Source organism: Pipistrellus hanaki (assembly GCF_964339955.1).
Source record: "Pipistrellus hanaki genome assembly, chromosome: 2".
Lineage (NCBI taxonomy): Eukaryota > Metazoa > Chordata > Mammalia > Chiroptera > Vespertilionidae > Pipistrellus > Pipistrellus hanaki.
Genome location: NC_140504.1, coordinates 169,091,432 through 169,107,273, shown reverse-complemented (window position 1 = coordinate 169,107,273; position 15,842 = coordinate 169,091,432). Strand labels below are relative to the sequence as shown.

General features: G+C 54.5%; 1 protein-coding gene across 1 annotated transcript in view; it reads left to right on the top strand.

Moving 5' to 3' along the window:
- Positions 1 to 15,842, top strand: part of SLC1A7 (solute carrier family 1 member 7) — a gene marked incomplete at its 5' end in the record, with an annotated part of 49,389 nt that overhangs the window by 4,673 nt on the left and 28,874 nt on the right. Inside the window, one exon of the mRNA XM_084872913.1 lies at positions 402 to 481. Coding sequence (XP_084729039.1) covers positions 402 to 481 — 80 coding nt within the window. The remainder of the gene's footprint in view (positions 1 to 401; positions 482 to 15,842) is intronic.

The window sequence follows — 15,842 nt, the reverse complement described above, 5'->3', positions numbered from 1 at the left end:
ATCTCCTACACGAGGCAGGTCTGTAGCACGACAGGCAGTGAGTGGGGCAGAGGCGGGGAGAGCGGTTATTGCCGTGATTACTGAACACGGACTTCCCGTCAGGCACTCTGCCCAGGGCTTCCTGTGCAGCCTCTCACTGAAGCCTCCCAAGGACCCTACCGGGTGGTTGTTACTCTTGTGTTACAGATGAGAAAACTCCAAGTAGCTTGCTGAAGGCCACACAGCCAGTCCTGAGGGGGCAGGGGTCAAGTCTGTTTGGCTCGAAAGACCAGACTTCCTCCGCGGACTCTGCGGTGCCCGCTGTAGACAGGAGAGTGCGAGTGAAAGGTGATAAAGAACTGAGCCACGGTGACTCTGCAGCGTCTGCGCCTGCTATAACCTCACTCTTGATGTGTTTTCAGGAAATCAGTTACTTCCAGTTTCCTGGGGAGCTCCTGATGAGGATGCTGAAGATGCTGATCCTCCCGCTGGTGGTCTCCAGGTGAGGGGCCAGGCATTTGGCCGGGAGGTCTGGGCGGGGAGGGGAGAGGATTTTGTGCGCTTCTCGTGGTTCCCTGCTCCTGCTGTGAGCCACAGGACCGCCCCCGCGGGCCGGGGAGCCTTTGTGGGCAGGAGACAGTGGCACAGGCTGCTGGAGCCTCAGGCGTCCAGTGGCAGGAGGTATTTCCATCCCATCCAGAGGTTTGGAGTTACAGGATGAGACCTGACTCCAGGGTAGCTCGGGGATTCAGGAATCGCTTCCCAGGGGAGGGCCTCTTTACGGTGAAAGCAGCCTCCTGCTCTTTCCAGCTCCAAGGCTGCTGCCATTTCTGTTTGGATTTATGTATCTTCTATCATTGAAACTTTGTAGCCTTGAATGGAGGCCTAAGCCGGCAAGGGCAGGCGGAAAGCTTGGCTTCCTCCAATGCTGGGGAAACCCAAGCCTCCCTCCTGCTCTCTGTGGCCATAGCCATCTTGGTTGGGTTTATTTGCATATTCGTTCCTGATTGGCTGGTGGTCGTGGCTTGTGGGTGTAGCAGAGTGATGGTTAATTTGCATATTACTCTTTTATTAGGTAGGATAAAGCACAGGACTCTTGTTAGGCAGCTTAATCACTCTTCACCCTTGCTCATCCTTCCTGTCTCTTACTCTGTGTGGACCCTAGAGTCAGACAAAATTGGGTTCCCACCCTGGCCCTGCCATTTCTGAGCTGTGTGACCTGTCACTTAACTTAAAAGGGAATCCTGATGTCAGCGAGTCCGGGGTCTAGGTCCTAGAGCCGCTTGCACCACAAATCATCCTGTGGCCTTGGTTGAGGCACTCCTCACTCTGCGCCAGAGTTTACCCGCCTTATCCAGTGACTAAGGGCCCACCCAGCTCTTCCCGCCAGACCAAGTGCTTGCTCGTGGGGGAAATGAAATGTGGCACTAACTTGAGAAAAGCCAGTGTGTGTTCATGCATTCCGTTTGTTTATTATACAGTTTGGGCTGGTGCAGAGCAACCGTGTCATTGAAAGAAAGCAGTGCTTTAACTTTTCCTCCCAAGGAAGCCTTCTTTGGGGAAAATGACACATTTCTGAGCCTCAGTTGCCTGCGTCCCTGAACCCTGCTCCCTTTACCTCCCACTGGTCTATGATCCACCCAACCACCCATCACCCACAGTTCCCTCAGCCCCTGCTCCAGCCAGCCCAGGGCTGGGCATCATGGTCCTCATGGAGCACCCGCCCTGGTGCGGGAACTGTCACTCAGGGCTGAGCAAAACCACCAAAGATGCTTTGAAAATTCAAATGCCAGGCCTCATGCCAGGCTTACTGAGCCAGATTGCCAAGCGGCCCAAGCAGATGTTGATTTTAAAAGTTCCACAAGTGTTCAATGGTAAGAAAAAAGCAAAACCCTGATGTCTTGGGGTCAGGCCTTCTGGCTGAAGCCAAAGAGCCTGGTGTGAGGCTGCTGCTCTTCAGGCCCCGGGGCTCCCGGCTGGAACCCGGCAGACCGGGGCCGTCTGCGGTGTGTTACGTGGAGACGCAGGGGACCTGGTCCGGGCCCTGCAAAGGCTGCCACGGACACGGGTGTGCAGGACTCACGCAGGTTTGTGTCAGCGCTGAGGGCACACCCACGTGTGCCTGAGTCAAGGTGGACTTTCCGGAGGGAGTGACGAGCTGTGGTGCGAAGTCAAAGCACCAAGAAGGAGGAGTCACCCACAGGGACTGTCTGCTGAGAGCAGACGCAGAGGGAGGGGTTTCCTGAAACATCTCATCTGGGCCTTGGGGAGCCTGGGCAAGCTTTTTTTTTTTTTTTTTTAATATATTTTATTGAGTTTTTACAGAGAGGAAGGGAGAGGGATAGAGATCTAGAAACACTGATGAGAGAGGAACATCTACCAGCTGCCTCCTGCACACCCCCCCCCCCCCCCCGGGGATGTGCTCACAACCAATGTACATGCCCTTGACTGGGATCGAACCCAGGACCTTTCAGTCCGCAGACCGACGCTCTATCCACTGAGCCAAACTGGTTTCGGCGGGGAAGCTTTAAAGAGAAACGTTGGCCCCTGTGATGAATCAGGTGCCGCGCGGGTGTTTTGAGAGCATCTCCGATTTCATTCTCAGGAACACCCTGCGAGGGAGGGAGGAGCTCTTCCCACTGCACAGGGCAGGGCACCGCCACTCAGAGGCGAAGAGCCTTGGTTGGGTTCACCTTTCCGGCGAGAGACCCCAAAGCTCCTGTTCTTTCCCCGGAGCCTCTTGCAGATCCTCAGCCACACCTGCCCGTGCTGTGTGCTCAGCGCCCGCCCTCGCGGTGACTGGCGGAGCCACAGCTGCTGGGAAGGCTGCCCTCAGCTGGCCTGTGGCGTGCCTGTCTGAGGTGGGGCGAGGGCCAGGTGCCGGTTTGCAGTAGATTGTAGAGAGAAAAAGCCCAAGAGCCGGAATGTGCCAGACTGTGGGAAGAGTGACTGAACTGGGCTCCAGCCGAGGTCAGCCGGCCCCTCCTCCCTCCCCCTGGGCCTCCCTTCTCTGGTACGAAGTGTCTCTGTGACTGTCTCCCCGCCAGAGGGTGAGACCCTGAGGCAGGCACAGGATCTTCGCATCCCTCGCTTCAGCCGCCACCATCACTGCCCACACTTTTTGACATCTTTTCATCTCTCTTTGCTTGTCTGTCAGACTTCTGTCTCCTGCAAACATCGTTACCCGGACCACCAGGTAGAGGTTAGCGTGAAGGGCACAGGGGAATATGAACCTGACCCGCAGTGCCTCGCATAAAAACACAGTGGTGTACATGGAGGGGAGGTGGCGACTGGTCCTACCCCTTGGCAGGGGCAGTCCTTTTTTTATCACCATGAGTGGCCAGTCCAGGTAGGAATACTGGCTTATCTCCATGTCATTACTGTACCAAAAACAGTGTCAGTACTCCATAAGGTGGTATGCCAGCTGTGACTGCAAATTCGGTTAACTAACAATACTGAGTACATCCAGGGATACATGCAGCATCAACAGTGGAGATAGGTCATCATTGATCATCCATTATCATAAAAGCATAATATGCTAATTAGATGGGACAGCCAAACAACCTTCCGGACGTCATTCTGGACGTCCTTCTTGGATGTCCTTCCAGATGAAGCTGCAGAGGCGGGAGCTAAGGCAGAGGTGGTCAGGGTTGATCAGGCAGGCATGTGAGTGGTTAGGGGCAATGAGGCAGGCAGGCGAGTGTTTAGAGGTGATCAGGCAGGCAGGCAGAGTGGTTAAGAGTGATCAGGCAGGCTGGTGAGCAGTTAGGGATAATGATCAGGCAGGTAGGCAAGTGGTTCGGGGTAGTCAGGCAGGTAGGTGAGTGATTAGGGGTGATCAGGCAGACAAGCAGAGTGGTTGGGGGCAATCAGGCAGGCAGACCAGCAGTTAGAAGGGATCAGGCAGTCAGGTGAGTGATTAGGGGCAATCAGCCAGGGGTCCTGGATTACAAGAGGGATGTCCAAGGGTCCCGGAATATAAGATGGTACAAGCTGGGCTGTGGCACCCTCTCCCTCCCCCTCTTGCACGAATTTCATGCACCAGGCCTCTAGTGCAGTGTTTCCCAACCTTCTCTCATGATGAGAATCACCTGGTGGAGTTGTTAAAACACAGATTCCTGAATCCCAACTAAGAAGTGCTAAACTAGGATTTTTGAGAACATATAGGTAAAATTGCATACCTAACTTAGTGCTCTGTATATAACATCTGTCTTAGAGCACTAGTTAAGTATACAATTTTACCTATATGTTCCCAAAAATCCTAGTTTAGCACTTCTTAGTTGGGATTCAGGAATCTGTGTTTTAACAACTCCACCAGGTGATTCTCATCATGAGAGAAGGTTGGGAAACACTGCTCTAGTGTATCCATAAAGAAGAGCTGGGAGGATTTCACAGACAGAACCTTGAGCTAGGTCTTGAACATAGAATGGGCCTGAGGAGAAGAGGGCCTTAGTGGAAGGAGGAACAGCTGGGGCAGGAGTGTGGAGGAAGAAAAGTCTGTGGCATGGATGGGGACCAATGAGGTGCCAGCCTGCCTCCAGGGGCTGGGCAAAGGGAAGGGGTGGCAGGTCCTCCTGGAAGAGGGTAGAGCGTTTAGTGTCACACATGTCAGGATTTGGGGCCCTGGCTTGCAGGTGATTGGAACTAGAAGAAAATTGTGTGTCCTCCCACTGCCCCCGAGCCATTACACGGCAGACAGCCCGGCCACCTGGGTTCCAGCCCTCACGCCAGGCCCTGTCGCTCCTAACCACTCCTCATTGCCCCTAACCACTCACCTGCCTGTTTGATCAACCCTAACTGCCTCTGTCTTAGCTCAGAAGGCCGGAGCCCAGGACATCAGGCTTTTGCATTTTTTTTTTTTAAACCATTAGAACACTTGTAGAACTGTTTTCTTTATTATTTATTTACTTTTTACATTCAACATTATTTTGTATTTATTAGTTTCAGGTGTACAGCATAATGATCAGACAATCATATACTTTACGAACCGCTCCTCCTGATATTTCTAGTACCCACCTGGCTCCATACACAGTTATCACCATTTTACTAACTATATTCCCTATGCTGGACTCAATACCCTGTGACTATTGTATAACTACCAAGCTATTCCTCTCTCTCTCTCTCTCTCTCTCTCTCTCTCTCTCTCTCTCTCTCTCTCCCTCCCTCCCTCCCTCTCTCTCTCAATAATTTGTGGTTGTTGAAAGTATTGCATATGTCCCCCATGTTCCCCCATTGACCCTCTCCAGCCCCACCCCCACCCCCAGGCTCTCATCCCCCCATTATCTGTGACCATGAGCCATGCATATAACTGGTATTAATACAAGGTTCTTGGTTGATTATTTCCTACCCATCCACCCTCCCCTGCCTTCCCTCCGAGATTCCCCACTCTGTTCCAGGGTCCATGTCTCTGGATCCACTCCGTTCGTCAGTTTATTTTGTTACTTGTGGAACTTTTAAAACCAACACCTGCTTGGGCCCCTTGGCATCTGAATTTCCAAAGCAGCTTTGGTGGTTTTGCTCAGCCCTGAGTGACGGTCCCCGCACCAGGGCGGTTGCCCCATGAGGACCATGATGCCCAGCCCTGGGCTGGCTGGAGCAGGAGCTGAGGATGATGGGTGATGGATGGATCATAGACCAGCGGATAATGGGTGATGGGTGATGGGTGATGGATGGATCATAGACCAGCGGATGATGGGTGATGGGTGATGGGTGATGGATGGATCATAGACCAGTGGATGATGGGTGATGGGTGATGGATGGATCATAGACCAGCAGAAGGTAAAAGAAGCAGGGTTCAGGGACACAGGCGACTGAGGCTCAGAAATGTCATTCTCCCCCCCACGAAGGTTTAACTCTCCTCAGGAGAAAATTTTTAAAGCACTGCCTTCTGCCCTCTCCAAAGTAGTTCCCAATGTGGCTCTCTGCTTCACCGAGGCCAGGAGGACGACCCCTCACTCTCCAGTCTTCTAAGACAAAGTCTTATGTAATGTAGTCACAGGAGTGACATCCATCACTTTTACCATAGGCCTGTGGTCGGCAAACTGCAGCTCTCGAGCCACCTGCGGCTCTTGGGCCCCTTGAGTGTGGCTCTTCCACAAAATACCACTGCCTGGGTGAGTCTATTTTTGAAGAAGTGGCGTTAGAAGAAGTTTAATTTTAAAAATTTGGCTCTCAAAAGAAATTCCAATTGTTGTACTGGTGATATTTGGCTCTGTTGACTAATGAGTTTGCCGACCACTGTCCTAGGCTATTAGAAGCTCTCACAGTCAGGAAGGGGAATTATACAGGGTGTGGATCACTGGGGGTCACCTTAGAAACCCTAAGTCCACCTGCTCTCTGTCCCTGCACCTTCCTTCTCTCTCCTGCTATTCCGAGAAAATCCAGAAACCCTGCCCTCCTTGTCTTTCAAAAGTCACCTCTACTCATGCCTGGTTCCTGGGAGTGGGCTGGGGGGTGGGGATTCTCAAGTCTGTCCAAATGGCTCATCAAGGAATTTCTTGTGAATGAAGATAAATCCCTTAACATGAAAAGAATTCTGGAGAATATAAAATTTTCTCTTTCACAGGGACATCACAGGGTCTGGCACATAGTAGGTGCCTAATAAATGCTTATTACCGGACTAAAGCACAGTGGAAGGGCAGTGGAAGCGGAATTCAGGGAAGTTTCATGACTAGCATTTGAACTGAGAATGTTAGGAGTTATCTTTTAAAGATATTTTGTACTTTAAAACATTATGTAAGCAAATTACAAACATTTTGGCAAGCAGGGGGGAAATCCTCCTGTTATCACACAACCCTCATTCTGCCACTGTTACCTTTTCCTCTGTCTGTTTTTACTGTTCTTAGCAGTGACTGCGCCAGGCCCAGTGTGGGCCTCAGCTGACCGGTTCGAAAGCTCTATCTTGTCTGAGCCCCTGAGCTGGTCATGCCTGTTCCCTGATGCTGACAGGAGACCCTATAAACCGAGTGCCCATTGATCACAGAGAAAAGTAAATGGCTAACAGCACAGGTGCGCACAGCCTCAGGCCAGAGCATCCCTACAGGGTCACACTCCTGGGAACCCACTGGCCAAACCCGTTTGCTGGCAGGAGAACTCATTTAACTGTATAACCAACGTGGCTCCGGGTTTGCCATTTTCGGTGAACTACCAGCGGTCCCACCTGGTAGAGTCCCACCATACGTGCATTTAACCCAAGTGACTCAGTTATGATGAATGCTGTGAAAAGAGAGAAAAATAATTTAACGGTGGCAGGAGCTCTTCCATTCAGAGCTATGCCCCCCGGTGAGGTGAGTGTGCCATGGGAGGTGGGTCTGCTTGGCACCAGCCCAGTGCCAGTCCCTACCTGCCTCTCCGGGTGTGAGTATTTCCCTGAGCCACTGTGATTCCAGGCTCTGAAACAGGGCTGTTCAGGTTTTATGCCATCATGGCCTCTGAGGGGATGCTGACTGCTTCGGCTGGTGCCTAGTCCCAATCGAGCCACAGGGACACCCTGCGCTGGCCCACATCACACCAAAGGGCCCCATCATTGTTCTTCAGAGCATCCTCAGTCATGCCTTGCGCTGAGCTCCTTGGGAGTGAGCCTTGGGTCCCCTTTTCCTCCTGACAGGCCAGCCCTGGAGACCTTTGGACCTGAACTTCAACTCGGAGGGGGCAAGGGTTGGGATCTCCATCTCTTTCCCCTCAGAAAGCCCCTGAGCCTCTCTTGCAAATTGGTGCTCCTTCCCACAACTCTGAAGGTCTGTGGGGCTCCAGGAGGGGCACTGGCATCAAACCCCTCAAGTCTCCCCCTTTCCCTGGACAATGAGTGCCTTCTGAGCTTACAGTTGCCATTTGTAAAGACAAAAATCAGCTGCAAGGAGACTTGCTGTAAACACAGAAGCCTCAGTCAGGATTTAGAAAATTCTGCCTCTCGTTACATCGGCACAGGACTGGGGTCCCTCGCCCACGGAGGAGCCCCGAGGGGCGCCGAGTGGTTTGCCACTCTCAGTTGTCTGCCGACTGGCGCCGTACTGACACAGTCCATGGGTTGACACTCTATCCACTGAGCCAAACCGGTTAGGGTCCCTTTTCCTTTTAATTTATAGTTTAACCCAAAGAGTATTGTCAATTTTCTGTTCCTTTAAGCTCTTGGAGAATACTTATTGTTACTTTTGCAAAAATAAGGCTATCAGCTACTTTATTCTTTTTCATTTAAAACGATGTCATAGGAATTGTCCTGCTGCACCCTCCTCTCCATGATCCTGTTTCACTCTTCCACTCAGGGCTGGAGCGGAGTTTGCAAAGCCCCTTGGCCTTCACTAGATTTCCAGGATGCTGCCGGGTACGCTGTTAGGGCATCACCACGCCCCAGAATTTTAGATTTACCTCGAGCTCTGTCATTTACCGTAGCCTTAGCCTCAGCCACCAAAAAGACACCATGCCATCTGCAAATTTACAAACAGGTGCTCGTGTGTGTGTGTGTGTGTATGTGTGTGTATGTGTGTGTGTGTGTGTGTGTGTGTGCGCACGCATGACCCATTATAGCCCCACTGAAGCCGGAGTTCACATCTAACCCTTGGAAGTCAACTGTTCTCACACATCCCCAGACCAGGGTGACACAGGGAACCAGGGGTGGGTCAAGTCAGCATCTGGATCCAGCCAGGGCCTCCAATTCCCCACTTGCTTTTTGCCAAACCCTCCTCTCCCTTCGTGCTTCACTTTCTTAACCCAGGCATCAGTCAAGGAAAACTGAATCCATGTGTTTGTGATTCACTGAGGCCGAACATGGCAGAATGTCTTGTAAGCTCTCTCTCTCTTAACAAAGAAGTCCGAGTGCGTGTGTGGGTTTCTGTGTGAAGGCATGGTGTGTCTTCACATGTGTGTGTGGTGTGTGTGTCTATGTATGCACGTGTGTTCCTGTGTATACATTCTTTCCCCTTTCTATTTCTTATAAGAATGTTAAGCTGATTTTTCTTAGAATCAGGAGTTCATATTTGGCCACAGAAACCCAACACTCCCTTCTCCCCCTTCCTGAGGAACTCCAGTTTGGCAGAAAACTCCCGAACACCCACGTCCGAACTTATTGGATGGTCCTGGGCCAAGCAGCCGTGTCAAAGTCTGGTTTGGGAGCCAGGGCTCAGGGGGCAGCTGCCCCAGGCTGCCTGGGACCCACCGTGAGTGGGAAAGAGGCAGGAGGCGGGCAGCCCGTGCTTCTGGACTCTGCCCCTCACGCCCTGGGCATCTGTTCTTAGCAGAACTCTGCTGATCTCTCCGATGGGGCCCTGGGATCTGTCTCTGGCCCTCTTGCCCAGTCAGCTGACTGCCTTACTCATCCAGAGGGGAAACGTGGCCAGCTGCGGGCTGCGAGGGGGGTCAGACCATGAGCCTGGTGACTCTGATAAAGTCCCATGTTTTATCATCCCTCGCAGACTCCCATGCTCTTTCCCCCTTCCAGAGAGAGTTCCTACTCATCCTTCAAGGACCCTTTATAAATAACGCTTTATAGATAAATAAATGAATAAATAATAAAGTGAAACCAAAGAGGTGGGGTGTGTCTGGCTCCAGAGGGCAGGGCCAGCAGTCACCTCCTCTAAGAAGCCTACCCTGACTCCCAGCCTGGGCTCCCCTCTACCCCTGGCCTCTCTCAGCCCCAGCCATGGCCCAGGGCTTTGTGTTGTCTCTTCGCCCACTAATGCAGAGCTCCCTGAGGACCACAGACTCGCCTCATTCAGTTCTGGAACCCCACAGCACCCTGAGCACAAGTTCAGCTTGGGGTGGGCTGGACACGTACCTCAGTCTGGGGAGGGGAAGGGGAGGTTTTGCAAAAGCTCCTGCTCTGTTCTCTGCGGAGAACTGGAGAGGCCTCCTCTAACCCAGGCCAGAGCCTGGGGGTGGCACCAGGGGCCCAGCTGGTGGAGGAGGACCCGGGGGCCTGTGTTCTCACAGGCTCCGGGGGGTCTTTCCTGCCCGATGGGGCTGGGCTCCTCACCGTGCCTGTTGGCGCTCGCCATAACCAGCCATGATGGGCGGCCCATGGAAGCTGCTCCTATTGGCAGAGGTGACAGTCGTAACTGTGGAGCTAAGTAACGGACACGCTGCTCCCTCACACCTGCATTCTTGGCCTGGTGGGGGGTGAGGAGGGGGGAGAAAGGGGCAGGGGCTCAGCTCACGGGGAGCTGGGAACCTGACTTGGCCCTTATTTCCCAGTGGAAAGTGGCTGAGAGTGGTGGACCGTCAGGCCCCTCTGAGCTCCCTGAGGGCGGCAGTGGAGCTTCCTCCAGCTTTTGCTTTGGATCCAGTTCAAGCTTGTTTGTAAGTCCCGGTCAGGCACTGTCCCCGTGCCCAGGGCCATGGAAGGAGGGACCTTCAGAAGTTAGTTGGGGATGCCAGGGCAATGTCCCCCCAGGCCCGTGTCTGTCTGTGCACAGTTCCTTCTCTGCTCTCCCGCCCCACCTCCTGCCCTCCCTCCCCACCTCCCCCATGAAGTCTAACGTGAAGCCAGAGGTGGGCTGGAGGGGGCTGATGGGGGGGATAAAGGGGGAACATACGTAATACTTTCAACGATAAAGATGTATAAATAAATAAACGAATCAATAATACAGTGAAACCAAAGAGGCGGGGTGTGTCTGGCTCCAGAGGGCAGGGCTGGGCCCCGTGCAGGGGGATTCTCCGGAGGTTCCTTCTGGCGCCAGGAAGGACATTCTAATAAGCATAACCATGGAGGTGGTGAGATCGCCACCTGCCGAGGTGTGCAGACAGAGGCAGCGGAGGGATTTCTGCCCCTGGCGTGGGGGCTCTGGGACCAGATGACCCAGACTTGAGCCAAGTGGGAGCCTGGGCATCTTGCCGCAGGTCTCAGAAGGCGCTGGCTCGGGGCTGCGAGTGTGGCAGGGCCATCTGGGACGCGTAATTCCGCGCAACGTGGCACTTGCCGTCAGCTGCCGGCCTGTCATCTGCTCAGGGGGAACGCAGGCCACGGCGCTTGGCAGCAGAGCGCAGGGGCCTCCGCGGACCCCAGATGCCTCCTCCGCCGGCCTGTCAGGTGGACTCCCTGCAGCTGCAGCCCGGAGGCCGGCCGGCCGGGGAGAGCACCCGGGGTCAGCCGAGGCCAGAGCCCAGGGACTTGGCCGCGGGGCTCCGAGCTCTTCCTGCCTCTCCCATCCCCGGGCCAGCACGTGGTGATGGCGGATGCCGTCATGCTGGGAGACCACGTTCAAACCCACTTGCTCCCCGTGTGACTTGAGCAAGTTCACTGCTTCTCAAGGTGGTTCCCTCCAGTTTGCTAGAAAGTTATCCCAGGTGCTGAGCCGAGATCTGCTTTCCCCATCCACCCAGCGCCCCCCAGGTCTGCTCTGCCCAGGCTCCTCAGCTCTGCCCCTCCAGGCCTGCCTCACGGTCACCTGCCACCTACCCCGGCCGCCCTCTGTGCGACACACCCCTGCCTCCCCGACGTCAGGGCAGGTCCATGTCCTCCTTGACGAGTTCCCCAGGCTCCTGGCCTCACAGGCTCAGCACCTACCAACCGAAGGCCAGTTATTCTTCAGCTCCATTCCCCAGGAGACCCAACAAGTGGAAGCAAACAACCCCCACCCGACCCCCAGGCCCTCCCAACAGGCTGCCGCTGAGGCCCCGCCTCCCCCTCCCTCTTCCACCCCAGTGAGTGCTCTCCGGCCTTGGAAGCCAAGTTCGGCCCAACACGTGTCCGCGCTCAGTTCCATCATGTCAGAATTGGCCCGCGGTCCCCGCCTGCTGGGGTCTGCTTCGTCCCAACTCCCTCATCCAAGACATTAGCTGTTCCTCCCAGCTTCCTGTCCTCGGTAAATCCGATCCACATGCTGACAGTGGCCTCGGCCAAGCCATTGATAAAAAAACAACCAGCCGGGAAGGAGAGGGCCGAAAGCAGAGCCTGGAGTACTCCTCCTGAGACCTGTCGGGTTCGCACTGTCTGTGACAGTCACTCCCCAAGTTCCCCTGTGTTCCCCAAAGGCTGCTGCCCGCTGCCTCAGTGTCACAGAGACGCACAGAGCCGGGGGCATTCCCCTCACCCTGGCCAGGACACCAGAGCCGGCCCGGACGGCCTGTGTTCAGGGAGCCCACAACGGGCGCTCAGGGCCATCCGAGCTCACACGCTGTCGTTCTAACAATGGAGTCCAGCCTTCCACCCCCGCTCAACACCACACACATCAACACACCTGCACCCAGGCTGGGCCAGGCCCGAGGCTCTGCGGACCCAGAACTGAGCCAGATTCAGCCCTTCTCTGGAGGTGCCCCAGTCTGCAGGAGACCAGAGAACAGTGGATGTGAATAGATAGAATGTATTGAATAGTTATTATTCTAAACCTAGATTAACCTTCACAAAAAAACATCATTGTCCCCATTCCATCCTCCAGTGTAGCCTGGGGGGCTCCTGAGGGAGGTGGCGCCTGAGTGGAGACGAGAGATGAGTAGCAGCAGCAGAAGAGCAGAAAGGAGAGCAGGGAGGGCAGGGGACGGGGTTCCTCCTCGGCTTCACTCAGCACCATTCCCACCAGCCTGCGGTGCACCAGCGCTGGGGACTCAGGCAGGGCGCCCGCCCGTGACACCCTGGGAAGCACGGGGCGCCCTGGGGAGGAAGGACAGAGGGCTGTCAGGGAAGGCCTCCTGGAGGAGGTGCTGTTTAACTGATTTTGGAAAGGATGAATGGAAAGGACAGGAAGGTGGACGGGGAGACAGAGATTCCAGGCTGCAGGAGCAGCCAGGACAAGGTGGTGCAGGGAGAAGTGGGGAAACAGGTGCTGGAGCGGCCAGGTGAGAGGAGGGGGTGACCTGAGGCCATGACGGAGTCTGTCACCTGCTCCTGAGGGCTCCGCACGGGGAGGCAGCCCAGCCCCAGCAGCCGGAGGGAAGCGCGCAGGCAGCGGTGGGCACCTCCGGGGCTTAGGTGGGTCACAATGCCCACGTCAGGGTTGGTGTGAGAACCGGTGCGAGTCAGCAAGCGGCCTTTCTCCCCCCACGGGGAGCCTGGCAGTTGGTGCCTCCCTTCCCCCACCCGGGCACGCGGAGCAATTACCAGATTGAAACAGATGGCTCCTCTCCTGGGTCCCTGGAGCCCAGCTCACTCTCCAGCCACCCAATCTCTCCCTGGGCTGGGCGGTACCAGGTGGCTCAGGAGGGAGCCCGGGCCTCTGAGCTCCCGGGGCTCTTCCCCAGGGCCTTTGGGGAGCACTTAGCCATGCTGAGGAGGCAAAGTGATCTCTCCTCTCCTCACCATAAATCACGGAGCCAGAAGGGACACCGAGGTCATCCTAATGGAAGCTCCCACTCAATCTGGAGGCCCTGATCTAGCATCCCAACAGGTGGCCACCTCCCAACGGGAGGGCTGGCCCCTGGGCCAGGTCATGAATTCTGACAGTTGAACTACAGAGGCGGTACCTGGTCTGAGCCACATTAAAATCCTGGTCAGCCCAAACCAGAAGACCTTTTTCTTGCACAGGAGTCCAACCAAGTCTGTCCGCAGAGAGGCACTGAGGGAGACGGGGTAACGGACAGGGGCTTCGGAACCACAGCCTTTCCTTGACAATTTACCAGCTGGGAGGCTAGGCCAGTTACCTCCGCCAGCTGAGCTTTATTTTCCTTATCTGTGATAGATCCTCCCTTCCTCCAGTTGAGATGTAAACCCCACCTGCGGGTTCCTGAGCTCTGAACCACCAATCAGCACCTGTCAAATACCCTAAGCCCCCGATTCCTAAGCCGCTAGGTCCCTAATCACCAATCAGCGCTGCTGAGTGCCCTAAGCCCCGTCCCCTATCCTTAAAGGTGCTTGTACCCCGGCCCTCACTCTCTTCCGCCCCTCTCTCTGGAAGCAGCCAGCAGGGGTACTCTTCCCTCCAAGAAAGCCTGTGTGTGTCCTGCCATCCCGTCTCTGGCCCTTCTCTATTTTATCAATCTGTAACTCCCACGGCCCAGCCCAATACGGCCGTGCGGGGTCGTAAATAACGACTTGAAATGGGGCTAGTACACCTGGAACTGAACTCCTTAAAAAATGAATAGAAATTAAAATGTAAAGGCCTGACGCAGTTTTATAAACATTTGAATAGACATTTTTATATTGATTTCACATTAACATGTTTTGAATATACTGGGTTAAAATAGTATTGTGATTAATATCACCCAAAAGAAATTTCGCCGGTTTCTTTCGCCTTTTTGATTTGCCTACTAGAACATTTTAAACTACAAATGTGGTTCACATTATAACTGTGTAAGACAGCACCGACTCAGAACATTAAGGACCAAATTAGGTGGCTGTTCAGGTGTTTGGGGACAGTTAAGCTCCAGAAAAATGACGGCTTCTGTGGCTGCTGGGTTCTTGGGGGAGGTGTTTTTCCATCATACAAGCAAGACAAGCTCGTCCTAGAAATAAGAGAGAATGTGGAAAACATGGAAAACAAAACAAAAATTACCCATAATTCCATCACCCCCAGCTTCCTTTCTAGAGTTTTTTTTCTAGGCATGACCATGTGACCTAATACTCCCCGCCAACTACCCTACCCGGCTTTAGGGTCTCAGAAAGGCCACTTTAACAGTTTGGCCCAAAATTCTGAGACCTCCAGGAGCCCCCGCCAGCTGCTGGCAGGACTTTGACGCTCCTTTCGTACCCCTGAGCCTGGGTGTGTGACCTGGGGCAGGTCCTCCCCTCAGGGCCATGGCTTCCCCGTTGGACCTTGCTGGGGGGAATGCTGTGGGAGTCAGGGGACAGTGTGGCCCTGGGCTTATGTGCTGGCCCTGGTCTGGGGATAATCCCTCTCCATGGATAATGATTGTAGGGTGGCCCCTCAATTCCGCTGGCCATACAATCTCATTCTAAGCCCTTCAGGATCTGTGTCTGAGACTCACCCTAAGCCCACTGCAAACATTGACTTGTTCATTCATTCATTCATTCATTCACCCACTCCTTGATTCAGCAGACTGCTGGCAAGCTGTACTCTGCCGGGGTCCTGTGCCTGGACCCAGCATTGAATCAGATCTCAGCCCAGCCCTAGAGGCATTTCCAGGAAGTAGACAGCAACTTAGTAAGGTGGGCCTGGGACAGGGGCAGCACAGGGGCTGTGGGAGCCCAGAGACGAGGCTTCATCCTACCTGGTAGTCAGGGAAGACTTCCTGGAGGAGGTGACACTTAAGTGGTGTCCTCACAGAAGAGTGAGCCTTTGCTCTAGCGCGCAGGGCTGAGCAGGATGCTCCCAGGCGGCAGTGACTGCCTGGGGTCCGGAGGGGCTAACTGTGCTAAACCTGATGCTGGCGGCTGCCTGCCCAGAGCCTGAAGATAAGAGGGGCACCGCAGGGGAGGGATTATCTGTTCTTGTTTACATGATTAAAACCAGACAAATACTTCCTGTATCCAAAAGAATGAAAGGGCTTTGGGGGGAAATCCTTTTGGCAGCAAAACAAAGCACGAGCTTTTCCTTAACTAACCTCTCCTTTCCCGCTCTCCCTCCCCTCCCACAGCCGTGAGAGGAGTAGCTAGGCTGACGGGCACTGGGGGGTGGAGTCCGGGTCAGGTGGGCCCAAGAGGAGAGAGACCCACAAGCCCCCTCACACAGCCTCTCTCAGGGGAGTCTGGGTCTGAGCACTCATCCAAGATGGCCCCAGGGGGCAACCTCTCAGGGAAATCTAACCATGGCCACTTATTATAGATTGAGATCCCGAGGCCCAAAGATGGGGGAGTGAGTGACTTCTTGCCTGAGGTCTCATAGCCAATGGGCAGAGCGAGGACTAGGACCCAGGCCACCAGCTCCCAGCCCAGAGCGCTAACACATTCGTTCACTCCCTCATTCATCAGTCTACGCAGCAAGCCTGCCGCAACCACCTACTTGGTGGCGGCACTGAGAGCCCCACAGAGGAGTCCGATC